This window comes from Eptesicus fuscus, chromosome 9 (assembly GCF_027574615.1).
Source record: "Eptesicus fuscus isolate TK198812 chromosome 9, DD_ASM_mEF_20220401, whole genome shotgun sequence".
NCBI classification, from domain to species: Eukaryota; Metazoa; Chordata; class Mammalia; order Chiroptera; family Vespertilionidae; genus Eptesicus; species Eptesicus fuscus.
Window position 1 is genome coordinate 29,257,712 of NC_072481.1, and position 20,091 is coordinate 29,277,802.

General features: G+C 47.2%; 2 protein-coding genes across 4 annotated transcripts in view; both read right to left on the reverse strand.

Moving 5' to 3' along the window:
- Window positions 1–9,233, reverse strand: part of CCDC30 (coiled-coil domain containing 30) — a 75,990-nt gene extending 66,757 nt beyond the window's left edge. The window contains exons 1-3 of the mRNA XM_054721249.1: window positions 7,524–9,233; window positions 4,481–4,625; window positions 367–456 (exon numbers count right to left, since the gene is read on the reverse strand). Coding sequence (XP_054577224.1) covers window positions 367–432 — 66 coding nt within the window. The 5' untranslated portion in view covers window positions 433–456; window positions 4,481–4,625; window positions 7,524–9,233. The remainder of the gene's footprint in view (window positions 1–366; window positions 457–4,480; window positions 4,626–7,523) is intronic.
- Window positions 9,234–16,384: 7,151 nt separating this feature from the next.
- PPCS (phosphopantothenoylcysteine synthetase) lies at window positions 16,385–20,021 on the reverse strand. Of its 3 annotated transcripts, none has more exons than XM_054720721.1 (3): window positions 19,939–20,021; window positions 18,924–19,027; window positions 16,385–17,240 (listed from the first exon to the last, which is right to left on the reverse strand). In XM_054720721.1, the coding sequence occupies exons 2-3, from the start codon at window positions 19,014–19,016 to the stop codon at window positions 16,917–16,919; spliced, it is 417 nt and encodes a 138-aa protein (XP_054576696.1). In that variant the 5' UTR covers window positions 19,017–19,027; window positions 19,939–20,021; the 3' UTR covers window positions 16,385–16,916. The 3 variants fall into 3 exon arrangements, with proteins under 3 accessions (XP_054576696.1, XP_054576695.1, XP_008149503.2); XM_054720720.1 differs by lacking the exon at window positions 19,939–20,021 and adding an exon at window positions 19,767–19,921; XM_008151281.3 differs by lacking the exon at window positions 19,939–20,021 and adding an exon at window positions 19,194–19,758.
- Between the last annotated feature and the right edge of the window lie 70 nt (window positions 20,022–20,091).

Consider the following 20,091-nt stretch of genomic DNA (forward strand, 5'->3'; position numbering starts at 1 on the left):
GTTGATATATTTCATTTAAAAATGTATAGGTGAGTGCTTTGCAAACTATACAGTGATATTCAATTTTTTTAAAATATATTTTATTGATTTTTTACAGAGAGGAAGGGAGAGGGATAGAGAGCTAGAAACATCGATGATAGAGAAACATCGACCAGCTGCCTCCTGCACACCCCCTACCGGGAATGTGCCCGCAAATGAGGTACATGCCCTTGACCGGAATCGAACCTGGGACCTTTCAGTCCGCAGGCCGACGCTCTATCCACTGAGCCAAACCGGTTTCGGCTTCAATTGTTTTTTAATGTGTTAATTTAATGGACAATGAAAAAAACATAGGTATTTAAAATTTTTTATGTTATTAGCTCTTACTTGTTTCATTTTTTCCATGTTTCTCACTGAAAGTTCTTCTAGATTTCTGGAAGTAGTCCTCAGCATGTCTTCACTGTGCTGGAATAGGAACTAGATAAAATAGAGTAGTTCTCCTGTAGTAGCATGAGGTTCAATTCTTTCTCTCTCAAGATGATGAAGTATGTCTAATTGAACTTTTCCCTTGATAGAAGTAAGAGGCATATGTGTATGCACACACACATACACACACTACATGGAACTGAGCATGCAAGAAATCTGATATATACAGATTTCTGGGGTGGGTAAAGTAGGTTAATAATAATAAATAATACAATAACTAATAAGTAATACAAGAATAAACTGTTTCACGTACTCACAACTGTAAACACACTTTTGCCCTACTAAAATAACTGAAATGTATTCTGCTAAAGTGTTTAGACTCTCTACAAAGATGTTTTCCTATTAATTGTTATGTTACCCAGTTATGTGCACTTACATGAAATAGCTAACACACAAAAAAATCAAAGCTTTCAACAGCTGCATATCTTCGAAAATAATAAATGATATGACATATATAATGCAAATGTATGATAGTATCTTTAAAAATACAAGCTTTTCTGTCTGCTCAGTTCTGAAGTTTGCAATTTAATAATCTGAAAATCTCCCAAAGATCCTTTGCAATGTTACAAATACCAAAGAAACCTTTGTTCCCTGTAGTGAATTTTTTTTTAAACATCTTCACCTGAAGATATGTTTTTCACTGATTCTAGAGAGAGAAGAAGCGAGAGGGTGTGAGAGAGAAAACACTGATGTGAGAAACATCAATCCTGTCCTGGGATCAAACCCGCAACCTAGGTATGTGCCCTGACTGGGAATCAAACCAGTGACCCTATGGTGCATGGGATGACGCTTTAACTAACGGAGCCACACCAGTCAGGGCCCCTCTAGTGAATATTCAGAAATAAAAGGACTCCTCTGGAAGCTACAGAGCCCACTAATTCTAGACTATCAATGAATCATTTTGCTCACATAATATGTCTTATCATTTTTGTTGACGTCTAAGACATTCTGCGCTCTTCTTAAACTTCTTACTCTAAGCCTGCCAACTATATTGTCTTTAATTTTTTTTTAAGTTGAAAGTGGTCATGCTACATGATAGCTTGCACTAATTGGTGGTGTAAAAGTTAAATATCTGCTGATTGATGAAGTGGTATTTGTGTTACTAGGACCACATAAGTTAACATTCTTAAGTGTACAATTCAATGGCATTAGGTACATTCACAATGTTATAAAACCACTGCCGCTATCCATTTTCCAAACTTCTTTATTATCCCAGACATTTATTCTGTACCCATTAAACAAAAGGTCCCCATTTCTCTCTTCCCCCAGCCCCTGGTAACCTCTAGTCTACTGATACAAATAACCTAATCTAGGTACCCCATATAGGTAGAGTCATACATTTGTTCTTTTGTTTCTTGCTTATTTCACTTAGCAAAATTTCTTTAAGATTTATCCATTTTATAGCATCTATCAGGATTCCCTTCCTTTTTAAGGCTGATTAATACTTCATTGTATATATTTTGTTTATCCATTCATCTGTTGATAGATATTTGCGTTATTTCTACCTTTCGACTATTGTGCATAATACTACTATGAACACTGGTGTACAAGTACCTGTTCAAGTCCCTGCTTTCAATTATTTTGGATAGATACCTAAGAATAGATATGCAGAACTGCTGGATATATAATTCTATGTTTAACCTTTTGAGGAACTGCCATAAAAAAATATACATAGTCACCACATTATTGGATGTGAAGTGGCAACTCTATGTATCTATAATTAATCTACAATTCCTGGGAGGCCTCTAGTTCCTGGACCATATTCTCTCAAACTACCAGATACTCTCTGGTTTTCCCCCTCAAACTGTTGATCATTTCAATCAATCTCTCACCAATGACTCCAATTATCTTGCTCCTTATCCCATCTTCCTTAAAAATCCCAACCCTGGAAAAATTCAACCATTTGACTAGTATTCTTTACCTATTTTAGTTTGCTGAGTGCTAGTAGAAAAACAAACAAACATGCAGACTGGAGCCACTCCAAATTCATGGTCTGCAGCCTGAGTCAAGCTTCTCTGCTTGCATGGGTCATTCTATGTATTTTTTTTACCAGCTTCTGCTACCATTTTACTTCGCAACTATCCAGAACTTTCATCTCTCCAGTCTTTCGACAGATGACCTCATCTCCCACAGCACTAGTAAAACTCAGGTCACCATAAACTGTCAGCTTCTTCCTCTATCACCAACATAACCTTCATCTTTAGACGCTACCCTCTTTCCCTTTTCCAGTGGAAGAGTTTTCCATCCTCCTGACCGAAGGTCATCACTTTACCTGTGTTCTAGAGCCCACCCCATGTTGTTTCAAGGGAGTCTTTTTTCTTTATGCTCATTATCTCCCTTTCTACTGTCTTGCCATTAGCTCAAGATGTCTCTGATTCAAAAATAAAGATGCAAAAATAATCCTCCTTTGACCCCAACACATTCCCCTCAAGCTATTGTCCTTTCTAATTTCCTCCACTCATCAAATCACTGCATTTTGGCATCTGCTCTTACTACTGTACTCAAAATCGGTCAACAATGACTCAAAATGCCAGATCTAACTGGACATGTTTCTGTTCTTTTTATATATGATCTCTCTACAATATCTGTTCACTCCTGTCTTGAAAGTAATTCCTTTCCCTGTTCTGTGATGTCACTTTCTCTTGTTTTTACTCTTATCTCTCTAGGCTTTGTCTGTGTTCTTCCTGGGCCCCTCTTCTCCCATAGACCCTTCAAATGTGGCCATTTCTAAAATCCCTGCCTATGGCTCTCTGATCTCCTATCATGATCAATAGCTTGGGCATGGAAATCTGACATACCTTGGTTCAAACCCTAGCTCTACCACTTTCTAGCTGTGTGACTTATACAAGTAATCTATTTTTTTTACATTTTTATTTCCCTAAAAAAATTGATATCTATATTATAAAAGGCCAGTGGCCGTAATGCCGTAACAACCGGTCACCAGGAGGTGCATGGAGCACCTCTCGGTCCCTCCCCGCTGGCCCGTGAGCTGCTCGTGGAGGCAGGGCAAGGCTCGTGGCTCGCGTGGCGAGGTGGGGCTCGCAGAGGCGAGCTACTTGCACAAGGCAGGTCTGGGGTCCCGCCAGCGTGGAGGATCTGGGTCTTGTGCGATTTTGCACACTGGGCCTCTAGTAATAGTAATAACTAAGTCATTGGCCTGTTAGGAGGATTACATAATCCATCTCTGCTGAGCTCCAGATGTATCTCAAAAAAGTGGCAAGAAACAGAAACACATTGAAGTTAGAACAAATACAAGTGCATGTGGCAGAGACTGCCAGCTTTCATTCAATATTTATTCATCCCCTTTTCTACAAAGACATATCATTTTTTGTCCAATCACACAGCTGCCTGCCTGTTAGATACAGCCTTATAACTAAGTTCTGACCAATGAGATGTAAATACAGTTGTGTGACACCTCTAGAAGTGTCCTTAAAGGAACAGGATACCCTCTTTCTCACTCCTTCCTCCTTTCTACTGGCTGGAATGCAGACAAGATACCTGAAGCTTGAGCAGCCACCTTGGATACCATGAGGGGAAGCCACATGCCCTGGATGAAACATTATCATGAGAGAAGAAATCTGAATCTTGAACTATTCCAAGATGCTGTCCTATCAGTTCTGGACTGCTCTCTTCTTGACTTTTATGTGAGAAATAAATTTCTACCTTTTAAAAGTCATTATTATTTTTGATATTTCTGTCCCTCACAGCTAACCAATCCCAACTACCAAAAGAATGAGATACAAGGGCACATCCTGCAAATTAAACATGGCTGCATTGGAACTGGACAGCCATTGCTAGTCTCTCTTGACCTATGAGGTCCTTCATCTCTGGGTCTTTCTGTGAATCAGCCTTATTAAATTGCTTCTCTGTAAGGCTGGATTTTCTCTGCTTGCTCCTCTGCAACAATGAAAACAGCCATTCAGATCCTAAATCTATGCGACTTTTCAGATTGTCATTTCCATTCTTTTTCTCTTAGTTCAAATTTATGAAAAAGAGAAAATTATTAGTTGCTCACCCAATGAATTTGTGGCCCCCTCTCTGAAGTTAGCTGTGTAATCCTCAGTCAGTTGTGGCTGGAATGGGTTGGAAGTAGTAGTATAAATCCTTGCCATAAAGCAAGGATTCGTGGAGAGGTACAAGTTTCAGAAGGAGAATGCAGACTAGGAAAGCAATATAAAATTAGTCAACTATTTAAGACCAATGCATATCCATTGTCTAGAGAACAACTCAGTTTGAATAATCCCTTCTTTCTCTTACACCTGTTCCTACTTCTGTTTTCCATAGTTAATAAAACCACCATCAGCATGGTTTCCAAAGCCAGACATTCTTGGTCCCTCATGCTTATTTATTTATATCACTCTCATGTACAACCAGTCCCTGAATTTGTAGATTTAATCTCTTTTTATCATCTTCTAATTCATCCTCTCCACGTCTACAATTGCTGTCTTAATTTAAGCTCTCCTCACTATTTGCCCAGTTTAGTGTAATAGTAACCTTAACTGATTTCCCTGTTGCCAGGCTGGCTCCCATCCAACCTGTATTCCACAGAGCTCTCAGACTGATCTTCCTGAATGCAAGTCACTTGCTGCTTAATGTTCCCTTTGCTTTCAGGAAGAGTTCAAACCCCTCAACTTGGCACCAGAGATTCTTCACAATCTGACTCCTGCCTGTCTCTCCAGTCTTACCTTCTGCCACAGCTGACATTAGCTCCTCATGCAGTATACTTACGGATCCCCATCATGCTGCTTACATTTCCATGACTTTGAATATTTGCACCCCTTTGACTGTTCTGCTATGACACCTCAGAACTAATATTTTGTCCAGTGGACTTATTGAGACTCAATGGTTGAGTAAATTGAAAACCCTAAAAAATCAGATCTTGAGGTAATACAAATCCAGTCTTTGAATTATAAATGCTCTGACATTTAAACTGTGTCTAAAATTGCCCACGTAACAAAGTATGCAAATATACTATTCTCTACAAAGTAGATACTGAATAAGTGCTCATTAAGTATCTTAAAAGTCCACTCCTTGAAAAGAAGCACATCCTGTAGTGTTTGGGGGCATTCAGAAACTTCTAGATGTAAAGAATGAGGTGGTAAACCTGTCAAAGCAAACGGAGACAGAATTTTAAGTGAGAAGAGCGCAAGGAGAATGGGTGAAGAGTCGTTTCTACTTGTTCTTATTTCTCCTATAGCAGGTGCCCTCCAGGAGCCAGGACCATACCTCATACTACAACACATCCCTTGGCTTTGAGCAAAGGATGAGCTTTGGTCTTTGAGTGACACAGAGAACAAGGTAATTAGCATGGCCACAAAAAAACGGACATATCCAGTCAGGTTATTCATCCTAACCCTTCTTTCTTTCTTCTACACAAATATCGTTTTAAACGTATAGACATCTTAAAGACTATATATAATACACAGTCTTTTCCTTTTCAATTCTCAAATAAATGAGAAAAATAATTTTTAAAGTAAAAAACAATGTATCAATGTTTAAATGCTTAAAATATAAAATTAAGCGAAAAATTAAGGCATAATGCACACTATACTAGTAACTATGTAAAAATGTACATGCATGAACAAGGGCTGACATAACAAAATATGAACTGTTGACATGTTAGGACAGGGTTTCTCAGCCGTGGCACTACTCACACCTTGTGCTGGCTAATTCTTTATTGTGCGGGTGTGCAGCAGCATCCCTGTCCTCTACCAACTAGGTGCCAGATTACCTCCAGTTGTGACAACAAAAATGTCTCTTTATGTTACCAAATGTCTCCTGGGAGGCAAAACTGCCCTACAGGTTTGGAACTACTGTACTAGGGTGAGAGAAAAAAATTTTTAATTATGTTTACATGGCCATAATGATATTTGTTCAGCATATATATATTGGATGGGGAAAGGAAAGCTCCTTATAATACTGTATCTAACAGCCCTTTTTTTTCAAGAGTTAGAATTTATTCAGTTCTCATTTAGTGCAAAAAAAAAAAAAAATGAAGAGGCTACAGAACTTGTTTTTCTTTTCCAATCTATTATTGAAGAGAAAGCTGAATTTCTGTCAGTATTTGGAAACCTGACCTGGCATCAAGCATGAGATATCACAAATAACTGCTGTAATCGGCCTGAGAAATAAAAATAACCAAACCATTCTAGCCCCAAAATACCTGTTAAAAATGTACACTTTACATATCTTCAAAATAGGTTTACATTTTAATCTGAATGCCAAAGAAGTGGTAAGACTCAGTGAGGAACACATACTTTAAGACAAAGTTTTCCAAGGTAAAATACAAATGCATTGGATATAAATGAATCTTATTCTATTTTTAAGGCCTTCTGTTTCAGTCTTTTCAGGATTATTAAGGCTGCCTCTTGCCAAAAATATTTATTTTCAATCATTCCACCTCATTGCTTTTGTTTCTTGGCTCACATCACAAAGAATGTTTTCTGATCAAGAAACTGACATGAGGAGGAGCCATAAGAACTGTTTCAAGCATCTTCTTTCCAAAAATTCTATCATATCAACGTGTTGGGTTCAAATGGCTTAAAGTTGGAATCCTGTTACACGATCATTCTGAATGATCTTGTCACATGCATGAATACATCATTAAAAGATATGCCTAATGAAGCATTCACTTAAACAAGGAACAATCTTTCTTTATATAAGTCTGAGATGGACCCCAAACTGCATTTTGATTTTTCCCTCTCCATTTTCAAAACACACTAGGCTTGTGGTAATTACTATCTGTATTTACCAATGTGCGCTTCTAGTCTCTAATTTACCCAAGACAAGAAGCTTTCCATAGTGAAACAGAGAAAATACTCCAAATGATTCCTGGGCTGGAGAACGTGAAATGTTTAGCTACCCAAAGTACTAGCAGACAAACAGGAGAGGGTCTGTAGGTGACAGAGGTGGTGGAGATGAACGGACGCTCAGTAAGGTGCAGCGTGGACAAGAAAGGGTGAAAATGGCCATGGAGGGAGCAGGATGAGAAAACTGGCGCTCAGGGTGGTGAGAGAAGTGGATGAGATTGTAGCTTGAAAGGCAGAAGGTTAACTGACTTGATGACGTCTGATGTTGAGGATGCAGAAGGCCTCCAGAGCTCCCACGGGAATTAAGGTTCTGCGCGGCGAACCCAGGGCAACAACGTAGAAAACGGCAGTTCTTTGTTCACAACCCGGGAAAGCCGTGGCTCGGTGGACTTGGTGAATAAATGGCCGCGAGCTTCAGAATCTTTGCCTGAAAAGGGAGAAATGGAACGCCTACCTAACTGCGGGTGTTCTACGGCCTCTCTAAGTAAGAGCGGCACCCTAACTCTAAGTGCCTGTGGCTTTTGGGTCCCAGAGACTTAAGAATCCTAAGACAGAATCACTCACGCCCGTGGCTAGAAAGGCCGAGCCAGGGAGCGGCTTTCCTCCCGTGGCTTGGAGCCATACTGGGGAGAGAGGCGGGAAAGACCTGGCATGGTGAAACAGAGCGGAGAACAGGTGCTTCCCTCCTCGGGGCTGCGGCGGGGACCTCAGAAAGCAGGCCGGAAGCTGTCTTCTGAGCGCGCGTGGAGGGTCCCGGGTCGCTTCGCTCCACAGACGCTCCGCAACGAGGGGCAGGTGCCTACAGAGTCCCGGGCGTCATAGCAACCGCGCCAGCCTCAGAGACGCCAAGGCGTTCTTCCGGCGGGAACGATAGGAACGACGCGCTCCATTGGCTCAGGGGCTGTTCTTCCTGCGGAGACCAGCGTGACGGTGCACGCCATTGGCCTTTAGGTCGTGGGGCGGGACTTTTCTGACAGGATCGGTGGTGTGGCTCTCAGCTTAGGCTGTGTAGTAACCATGGTAACGTCACGGTGCGCGTTCCCAACTTTTTGTCCCCAGGCATTGATAGTTCTCACACAGCTTCTCGCCAGGCCTTATCTAGAGCCCCGGCATAATTACCTTGGGTTTATTTTTCTAGAAGTAACTTCATTCTTTTTTTTTATTAAGGTATTATATGTGTACATATCTTGTAACTTCATTCTTAAAAGGGAGAGGGTGCTACGTCAGGAGTCATGAATTTTAGGCCTAGATCTGTAACTAACTACCGGAGGCACCTAAAACAAATCACATTTTGGAGCCGACTTATTATTGTCAAAATGAAGACACACAAAAAAAATCCTAAGCACTGAAACTCGGTTTAGGTAACCCATTCCTCCACCTATGTAATGCAAAATAAAAATTTCTAGATGACATAAAATTTAACACAAGCTCAATTTATATCATCTTCATTTAAATGCTTTTATTGTAAGATTCCAGTTAGTTAAGGCTCGATTTTACTCATGTTTACAGGGCTTTTCTAGTATCCCAAACACGTACTTACATTTTTTAATCTTATTCTAGTTTCCCATAGGATCCTTTCCAAAGCTCTGCCGGTTCTATAGGCATGATCAGGGTGGATTTTATCCCTTACTTTCTAGAACTGCTTCAACCTCTACCTCTGGCACCAGAGCCCTTACAAGTTCTTTCCTCTCACCTAAAATGCTCACCACCATCACCTCAAGCCCACTTACATTCTATACCAGTTCAAGTGTCACTTCCTCAAGGAAGCATTCCTTGGTTTTGCAGTCTAGATCACATTCTTTCTCATTTGCTCATTGAGAAATCATGTTCCTTTTCATTATTTCTTTCTTTGCTCACTTCCATTTGCTATTGGTATTTTCCCCCCCAAACTTTTAGAATTTTAACATGTGTAAGTACTGTTTAAGTGTTTGGAATGGAAACTAAACAGAATTACAAAACACTTTATTTTTTTTTTTTTTTTTTTTTTTTTTTTTTTTACTTTTATTTATTTATTTATTTATTTATTTATTTATTTCATTACATTTATTGGGGTGACATTGGTTAATGAAATTTTATACATTTCAGGTGTACAATTGTATAATACATCATCTGTATATTGTATTGTGTGTTCACCACAAAATCAAGTTTCCTTCCGTCATCATTTATCCTCCTTTTATCCACTGCTACTTCCCCTCACCCCCTTTCCATACTGTTGAATGTGTCTGTGAGGTGGAGATTTTCACCTTTTGCTCCCCTCGGACAGCTGTCAGTCTGTTTTCTTTTTTTTTTTTTTTTTTTTTTTTTTTTTTTAGATATTCGAGTCTTTATTCTATCCCAGCTTACCTTATCTCTCTGTCTACTACTGTCTTTTCATTTATTTTTTTTTTATTTTTTTATTTTTTTTTTATTTTTTTATTTTTTTTTAATTTCTTTATTGATTAAGGTGTCACATATTTGTCCTCATCCCCCCATTCCCATCCCACCCCTCTCCCCACGCATGCCCCAATCCCCTGTTGAACTTAACCATTGGATAGGCTTATATGCATGCATACAGGTCCTTTGGTTGAACTCTCCCCCTCCCCCCCACCCTCCCCCTACCCTCCCCTATCCTCCCTCTGAGGCCCGATAGTCCGATCGATGCCTCCTTGCTTCTGGTTCTGTTCTTGTTCCTCAGTCTATGTTGTTCATCATTTCCCCTAGATGAGCGAGATCATATGTCACTAGATATATACTAATAAGAACTGAATGTGAGACGAGCAATAATAGTTATGCTGACAGGCAAATGAATCAATCTGTAGCGAGCTTCCCCCTGGACCAACAGTTCTTTTGAGACCCAATTTCAATGTCCAGTAGTTCCTTATGTGTACATGTCAGCACTGACCCCTCAGCTCTGGATGGTGGACAAATGGTGGTAATGGAGGTCCGACTCCCTCTGGTTTGGTCTCGGCCGAACCCAGGGGCACGGCGTCACCCGGACTAAGGGGCACGTGGCCTCACCCATACCCAAGGGGCGCGTGGTCTCACCCGGGCCTGGGACCCAGCCTACCCGGATGGATCCAGGGGCGCACGGCCTCCCCCGGACCCAGAATCTGGCTTCACCCGTACCCAGGGACGCTTGGCCTCTCCCAGACCCAGGGCCACTTGGGCTCACCCGGGCCTAGGTGCACGAGGCCTCATCCGGATCCAGGGACACATGGTCGCACCCGGACCCAGGGACGCTTGGCCTCTCCCAGACCCAGGGCCACTTGGGCTCACCCTGGCCTAGGTGCACGAGGCCTCACCCAGATCCAGGGACACATGTTCTCACCCGGACCCAGGGACGCTTGGCCTCTCCCAGACCCAGGGCCACTTGGGCTCACCCGGGCCTAGGTGCACGAGGCCTCACCCGGATCCAGGGACACATGGTCTCACCCGGACCCAGGGACGCTTGGCCTCTCCCAGACCCAGGGCCACTTGGGCTCACCCGGGCCTAGGTGCACGAGGCCTCACCCGGATCCAGGGACACATGGTCTCACCCGGACCGAGGGACGCTTGGCCTCTCCCAGACCCAGGGCCACTTGGGCTCACCCGGGCCTAGGTGCACGAGGCCTCACCCGGATCCAGGGACACATGGTCTCACCCGGACCCAGGGACGCTTGGCCTCTCCCAGACCCAGGGCCACTTGGGCTCACCCGGGCCTAGGTGCACGAGGCCTCACCCGGATCCAGGGACACATGGTCTCACCCGGATCCAGGGACGCTTGGCCTCTCCCAGACCCAGGGCCACTTGGGCTCACCCGGGCCTAGGTGCACGAGGCCTCACCCGGATCCAGGGACACATGGTCTCACCCGGACCCAGGGACGCTTGGCCTCTCCCAGACCCAGGGCCACTTGGGCTCACCCGGGCCTAGGTGCACGAGGCCTCACCCGGATCCAGGGACACATGGTCTCACCCGGACCCAGGGACGCTTGGCCTCTCCCAGACCCAGGGCCACTTGGGCTCACCCGGGCCTAGGTGCACGAGGCCTCACCCGGATCCAGGGACACATGGTCTCACCCGGATCCAGGGACGCTTGGCCTCTCCCAGACCCAGGGCCACTTGGGCTCACCCGGGCCTAGGTGCACGAGGCCTCACCCGGATCCAGGGACACATGGTCTCACCCGGACCCAGGGACGCTTGGCCTCTCCCAGACCCAGGGCCACTTGGGCTCACCCGGGCCTAGGTGCACGAGGCCTCACCCGGATCCAGGGACACATGGTCTCACCCGGACCCAGGGACGCTTGGCCTCTCCCAGACCCAGGGCCACTTGGGCTCACCCGGGCCTAGGTGCACGAGGCCTCACCCGGATCCAGGGACACATGGTCTCACCCGGACCCAGGGACGCTTGGCCTCTCCCAGACCCAGGGCCACTTGGGCTCACCCGGGCCTAGGTGCACGAGGCCTCACCCGGATCCAGGGACACATGGTCTCACCCGGATCCAGGGACGCTTGGCCTCTCCCAGACCCAGGGCCACTTGGGCTCACCCGGGCCTAGGTGCACGAGGCCTCACCCGGATCCTGGGACGCATGGTCTCACCCGGACCCAGGGACGCTTGGCCTCTCCCAGACCCAGGGGCACGTGGCCTCACCCGGGCCTAGGTGCACGAGGCCTCACCCGGATCCAGGGACACATGGTCTCACCCGGACCCAGGGACGCTTGGCCTCTCCCAGACCCAGGGCCACTTGGGCTCACCCGGGCCTAGGTGCACGAGGCCTCACCCGGATCCAGGGACACATGGTCTCACCCGGACCCAGGGACGCTTGGCCTCTCCCAGACCCAGGGCCACTTGGGCTCACCCGGGCCTAGGTGCACGAGGCCTCACCCGGATCCAGGGACACATGGTCTCACCCGGACCCAGGGACGCTTGGCCTCTCCCAGACCCAGGGCCACTTGGGCTCACCCGGGCCTAGGTGTACGAGGCCTCACCCGGATCCAGGGACACATGGTCTCACCCGGATCCAGGGACGCTTGGCCTCTCCCAGACCCAGGGCCACTTGGGCTCACCCGGGCCTAGGTGCACGAGGCCTCACCCGGATCCAGGGACACATGGTCTCACCCGGACCCAGGGACGCTTGGCCTCTCCCAGACCCAGGGCCACTTGGGCTCACCCGGGCCTAGGTGCACGAGGCCTCACCCGGATCCAGGGACACATGGTCTCACCCGGACCCAGGGACGCTTGGCCTCTCCCAGACCCAGGGCCACTTGGGCTCACCCGGGCCTAGGTGCACGAGGCCTCACCCGGATCCAGGGACACATGGTCTCACCCGGACCCAGGGACGCTTGGCCTCTCCCAGACCCAGGGCCACTTGGGCTCACCCGGGCCTAGGTGCACGAGGCCTCACCCGGATCCAGGGACACATGGTCTCACCCGGACCCAGGGACGCTTGGCCTCTTCCAGACCCAGGGCCACTTGGGCTCACCCGGGCCTAGGTGCACGAGGCCTCACCCGGATCCAGGGACACATGGTCTCACCTGGACCCCGGGACACTTGGCCTCTCAGACCCCGGGGCACGTGACCTCACCCATGCCTAGGCGCACGAGGCCCCACCCGGATCCAGGGACACATGGTCTCGCCCGGACCTAGGGGTGCGTGGCCTCGCTCAGACCCAGGGGCACGTGGCCTCACCTGGACCTAGGTGCACGAAGCCACCCGGACCCAGGGGCGCGTTACCTCTCTCAGACCCCTGGTCGCGTGGTCTCACCCGGATCCAGGGGCTCACGGCCTCACCCGTACTCGGGACCCAGCCTTACCCGGATCCAGGGGCCCACGGCCTCACCCGGACCCAGGGTTCAGATTCGCCCGGACCCAGGGGCACATGGCCTCACCCGAACCCGGAATCCAGCTTCACCTGGACCCAGGGGCGCGTGGCCTCACCCAAACCCAGGGGCGTGAGGCCTCACCTAGACCCAGAGGCGTGTGACCACATCTGAGCCCAGAGGCTCGCAGGCTCGCCTGGACTTGGGTCTCAGTGGGGTTTCGTCTTCTTGATCCCAATTCCTGTTGGTCAATTCCCTCTCAGCAATTCCTTCGGTCATTTTCTCAGAGCTCCAGGGCGGCTGCCGCAGAACTCGTTGGGCGGCGGGCTCGGCAAGGCTCTGGTGTGCCCGGTGCCCGGCGGTGGGCTGGTCTGGTGTCGCTGCGTCGGCCCTTGGGTCTGCAACGGTGGCCAGTCGCTGAGCGTGCGCACCTGGCCACTTCGGGGCATTGAGATTCTTGAAGGACTCGGAGGTCAGCAAGCACGGAGTCTCCCTCCCCATGTCTCCCAGGGGCTCGTCTGTCCGTGCTCGGCAGCGAGTGGAGCCGTCCCCTCAGCCGGAGACCGCCGGGGGAACTGCGCCGAGCACGTTCCAGGCCACCATTGTGTCGCCTGAGCCATAGTTCTTAAAGTGTGGACTTTGGGTCACCGGCATCAGCATCATCCTGCGTACCCCTCTCTTTTATTCTAGTTGTAGAGCATCTGCTCAGCCAGCCCCCCGGTCTTTCTGGCTGGTGTCTGCTCTGCTCTCCCGTCGTAGTCTCAATATTGTTGTGGTAGGCAACGATCAGGCTGCCGCCCTATGTCTCCATCTTGGTCCTCCTTTGTACAGTTAAGTCTTGATTGTTGTTGGTGTCACTGGGAGGAATTGTCCTCCAGGCCAATTGGCCGTGAGGACCCTCTTTGTCTATATAGGAAGAGTTGCTGTGCAGGAGACATGTTTGTGGGCCGGGTCTTGATGCAGCAATGCCTTGGCGCTCACTGAGTCTGCCTCTAGAATGCCTCCCTTATGCAGGTGATTGAAATCTGGTGTCATCTCCCACCAACCACTAGATGCCCTCGTTTCTGGGTCTCCAATGTAGTGTGGGTCAGCCACTACCTGAGGCACTCAGCAGGAAAAAGCTTCTGCTCAGCTTGGCTGGGGCGGAGCTACAGGGTGGAGCCTACAACCTTGGCTTCCTGTCAGCCCCGCCCTATGAGGCTCCTGTGTCTGTGCCCCTCTGTATTCCTTGCAAACACCTCTGAGAGAAACGCGCCCTGGAGTTTCGCCCACTGCCAAACAGTCCAGTCCCTCCCCTAATGAATCTGGACTCCCAGATTCTCGCCTGGAACTGGGTTTCAGTGTAGTTGGAACTGGGTCTCAGCGCAGTCTGGCGTCCCTGTCTCCTTCCCAGCAGGGCCACCCAGTGGCGCAGGCAAAAGTCCGTCCTCTGCGCACCTTCCAGTGCGCGCGTCTGGAGCCGCCGCTTCTCTGTGCCTCCGCCACCACAGCCCAAATTCATTCCCCCAGCGTGCGCCTGGCTTCCCAGGGTTTCGCCCGGAACTGGGGTTCAGTGCAGTCGGAACTGGGGTTCAGCACGGTCCTGAGCTTATGTCTCCTTCCCGCTAGGGCAGTTCAGTGGCGCAGGCAACAGTCCGTCCTTTGCGCCCCTTCCCGTGCGCGCCTCTGGAGCTCTGCCTTCCCCCGCTCCTCTGTGCCTGCGCCCCACAGCCCAGATTCATTCCCCCAGCCTGCGCCTGGCTTCCCAGGGTTTCGCCCGGAACTGGCGCTCAGTGCAGTCGGAGCCGGCGCTTAGCGCACTCCGGAGCCTTTATCTCCTTCCTGCCAGTGAACGCCGGCCAGGCCGTCAGCCGCCCCTTCCTCTCCGGCTCCATCCTCCCCGCAGGCGCGCGTGCTCGTGTCTCCGCCAGTTTCTCCATACCTCAGGCTTTTACGGCTCCCCCGATTGTCCCCGTGGCCTTCTCCTTCCCCCCAGCTGTGGGCATTTCAGTCCGCCAGCTCTCCTGTGGTTCTGGACGATGTCCGTTCTGACCTCTAGTTGTGCCTTTGAAATTGTTGTGCCCGGCTGCAGGTTAGGTGTTTCACCTATGCCGCCATCTTGGTTTCTCTACAAAACACTTTAAATATTCCATGGAGAGAAGTGGTGGTTGTTACAAGCATAAACAAGATAGGAAATGGTTTCCAAGAGAAGTAATATTTAAGATAAAAACATTAAGATTACTTCTAGTTTTAATTCCATTTATCCTCATTGTATATACAAAGATGATGACAGCCATCTCTGCATAAAGCTATAGATGTAGGGAAGAAAATCAATCTTTTACTTCCTATCACTTCAATACTGCAGCCATTGCTGACAGAACTATTGCTTTTAAGGTTTTGCCCACTGGACCTAAAGTTAATTAAAAATTTTTGTTCAATGGGACTGCTGCTTCCAGAACAGTCCTGATTACTGGTTATTTTTCCTCTGTTCAAGGTCACACTTCCTAATTAATGAACTATTTCAGTGCATGTTGGCACTTCCGTTCAAATCTTTTCAAATGAAGTTTATTGTACCTCTATTATCAGTCACATTGGGCTACTCTTCCCAACTCACTCCATAAAACATCACGAATTACACTTTAAATCAAATATTTGTGTGAAGCACAGTACCTGCCTCTACCTAGCTGTTAATGGTAGTTTTCCAAATTGTACTCTGGACCATTGTACGAATCATTTAGTGGATTTTTCTGGACTACACTTCTTGTGCCAGGACAGCCAGGGCTTTGAAAACTTCTCAAGGATTCAAGGATCCAGCAGGGCACCAGCCCAATACTGCCTTAGTAAGTGAAGAAAACAATTGCAACCACTTATTGAGTGTGAACTATGTGCCAGGCATGAGGCAAGTGATTTATCTTGTTTTACTTAATCCTCACAACAAATGGCATTGTTTTGCAGTGATTATCTCCATTTTATAGATAAGAAAACTGAAATTAAGTCAGGTGTCTGAATTTATTGAGCTAACAGGTAGTGTAGCTTGGAGAGGTCAAACCTGGCTAAGATGACTCCAAAGCCCATACACTTTACCACACTGTAATGCTTCCCCAAGGGTAGAGATGATCAATTGGCCCCTGCCTGGTTCCAGGCGGAAGCCCAGGTTCTCTCCCTGAAGAGCAGTCCTAAAATACTTGAAAGGTAAATTGTTAACTCAAACATGGAGTAATTCTAGTACAAGAAAGCAAAAAGTAAAGCAGTAGGGAGCTCATTATTCCTCAGGCAATCTACCTTCAGGGAGGTGTCCTTCTCTCCTATTCCCATCTTTGATAAATCCCCAAAGAACAACATCCTTTCCACAATGTCAACTTTTGGGCACACACTTTATTGCACTTAATTTTTTATATATCCATTTCCCAAACTAGACATGTTTATTCATCTTTTTAATCCTCATAATCATCAAGGCCAACCACATAGAAGGCATCAACAACTGATCTTCAAAGCATGGCCATTCATGAAACCATAATTCACTTTATAGTATGAAGATGGTTGATATTCAGGCCCCACATGTATATTTTAAGGAATAGAATTCCAAATAAGCTCTTTTTTTTTTTAAGGGTGAGAAACAGCTCATGTTGATTTTAAAATCAAGATGACATTCAGGTGAATGTGTTCAGGTGGGTCAGTCATAATTGCTCTGCTTTCGTTTTCATTTTTAATGGGTATGAAATGACCTTTAAAAAACAAAGAGCAAACCATATTCGCCTGCACATCACTCACTGCTTTTTCCCTTCATTTTCTCTGTCTTTATGAAAGCAAAGGATTTATTCTAGTTTTCACCATCTGTAAGAGCCCTGGTCCACCGAACAATTTTTGATCCTATAGTTTTTGATCCTTCAATTTTTGCCTTGTATAAAAGCTGTGTGTCGGGACTGAAGATCATCCACTATCTTCTCTTCTATTTCCATGCCTTTTTCTATTTCTTCCTCTGATAGCAATAACTTAGTTTCTGAGTCTTTGGTTATAATAACCACAAAGGATCGTTGTGACTCAAGGATATTAGCCACCACCACTTGATGTCGATAAATTTCCAAAGCATTCCGTGCACGATCAATTATGATAGAGGGATTAGTCTCCAACTTAAAGGAAATTATAAATGCTTTGGGAGCCCAGTCTTTAACCAAAGGAGAAAGCATTTTTGGCACCATCTTCATTGTTATCTGTGTTGGAAAAAGAAAAGCTTAATAAGAAAACAAAGGTCACTACCTACCAGGTCAATCTCATGGGAAACTAAGGAAGCGGGGGCTCAGATTTTTGACTATGTCAATTTAAGTGGGATTTCTCATTGTCAAACTTTTCAAAGCATATGAAATGCTCAGCTTAAAAGCCTTGGCTCTGGAGGGTTCATAAGGATGCCTAATTTCAAAGCTTCATACATATTCTATGAACAAACCATATATAATGAATCAGTCCTACTCTTCGCCATTAATAGAACCCCACAGAACAGCATTACACTTTCTCAAACATCTCCCTTTATTTTTTAAGCCAAACCCCCATGTAAACAAATGCAAATAATCTACTCATGCAAAAGTTACTTTGGCAGAAGCTCAAATTAAGTCGGGTTTTTAAGCCTCAGCCTAAAATATTTCTTGCACTGATAGAATGTCTATTCCATTTAAAAATTGTCACTTGTAACACATCTTAGCACTTATAACTGATTTTCTTTATTTTCATTTGATCACAATGTCTACTATACCATTCTCAATCCCTTCTAAAAAGAATGTTGAGTTGTTTTGTGTACTTCCAAGATAGAACTAAAATATAAAAGATAAACTAAAGCTCCCATAATTTAAATAACGTAACATCACAAATCATCAGGTTTTCCCCTCAAAAAATTAGAAAGTATGATAGGGATCATATACCCGTTCTCCACTTTTTTTTTCTTAGCATTTATCATCACCTAACAGTATTGTCTCCTCTACAGAGTATAAGCAACACAAAGACACAGTATATTTCTTTCCCCTGTTTTACCTCCAGGTCCTACAACAGTGCCTGGCATGTAGTTGGCACTCAACAAATAAACATTTGTTGAAGAAACAAACAAATGAACTATCCTACAAAGTAAGTGCCCCACAGGTAGTTTCGCCTATTTAAATTCTATTTGTATCATCCAGTAAATGACTAAGAACTCCCTCAGGTTACAAGAAGCCAGATTATCTCATATCTCAATCACCCTACTACACTGCCTATACCGCCTCCTTAAACTCCAGCAATAACCCCCATCTAATCAATCCTTGCCTCTCTCTCTAATTCACCTTTCATACTGATGCTACAATATTCTCAAACAAAAACACTCTCATTCTCCTACTTATGCTTCCCTTGGCTCCACAGGATAAAAAGTCCTAGCTCCTTAAGAAGGAGGAGAAAGTCTTCTATGAATTAAGCTGTTTCTTCTGCTCTCCATTCCCACCACTCTCCCTGCTCTCTGGCCTTATCAAACAACTTCAGTTCATAGTCACTGCCCATTTCCAAACTCCGATTGTGTACTCTATCTGGAATGACCTTCCCCACTTTGACTGGTATACCCTCTGCTCATCTTTTAAAACTCAGTTCAAGTTATCTCTAGAAAGCCTTCCTTGACTTCCCAAGATTCAATCACCGCATGCTTTGACTTCACTTTGTATGTACCTCTACCAGAACATTTATCACTCTGTATTGTCATTATGTCTGTGTCCAGGTCCCTCACTAAATTGTGAGGTCCTTGAGGGAGAACCGTGTCTTACTCATTTCTGTATCGCTAGTGCCTAGTTCATATGAAATGCAGAAAGGCCACCTCCAGATCAGGAGGTTAAGCCAGGATTGATTACAGGGGATCAGGTTTCTGGAAGAGAAGCGCCCATCACCTGCAGAGGGCCCCCAGATGACTGGATCTTGTGTTCAGGCATTTCAGAGACAGGAACATAGAAATCTGACACGGCTGCCGCAAGATAAAACATCGCAGATGGGCCTGCAAAGAGAAGCACAGGGTGTAATAAATCGGGAAGGTGTATAGGATCAGATCCTTTCCACCTCAGGTCCCCCTGCTGTGAGACCTGTGGGTTATGAGGATGTAGGGGGTGTCTGGGGAGAAAGGCTCTGCCTCCCGGGAACCGATGAATTCCCAAGGCACGCACCTAGCGGATTGAGCGCCTGGGCCGCAGCCTGCAGCAGATGCAAATAGTCCGCCAAAGTGGTGAACTCTATGGCCAGGAAGGTGCCGGCAGCCGCAGCTTCCTGGTAGCTCCTCAGAGCCGCAGCGAAGCCCGGGAGTGCCTTCTCCTCGACCTCCAGGCTCAGTGAGCCCGAAGTGGCTGGGCTGGTGGGCCGCAGAGCTGACAGCCAGGTCTGGGGCGGGAAGCGGTGGGCAAAGGGGAAGGCAGAGCGGGCGCGGTGTAGGAACAGGACCCCGTAGCCCGCGGCCAGGAAGAGCTCGGCCGAGGTGGCCCCGCGCCGCCCGCTGCTGAAGTTGTCCAGGAAGCGCACTGCCCGAGCTTCCAGCGGGACCTTGGTGCCGCCGGACGTCACCAGCACCACCCGTCTTCCCTGCGCGCCTAGCCGGGCGGCGAAGCGAGCCATAACCTCGGCCCAGCGCGCAGCACCGGCGGGCTGGGGGAACTCGGCGACCAGGTCCACTTCCGCCATGAATCCCAGGGCTCCCCCGCGCCTGCGCACGCTCCGGGCCGCCGGCGCCAGGCCCCCTGCCCGACCTGGCTGACGCGCAACCGCAATCCGAGGGGAGGTGCCCGCGCTGGATTTCTTCCCGTCTGGAAAGGCGTGCCGGTCGGCCTCCCGGGCCCGGCGGAACTGGCACTGAGCAGACGCGAGGCTCCTTCCCCATTACCTAGTCGGGGTCAAGAACTGGACATGTTTGCCCCTTACCGGCCACCGTACAAGCCTCTCTGCACTTGGGACTCCACCGGAGCTAGATTGCGCGGCCATTTAACTTCTGGGTTGGGATTTGTGTGTGGGAGTGACGGCTGTCTTTTGTTTTTTGGCTTTTTTTTTTTTTTAACCTCAAACACGCTCCAGGTG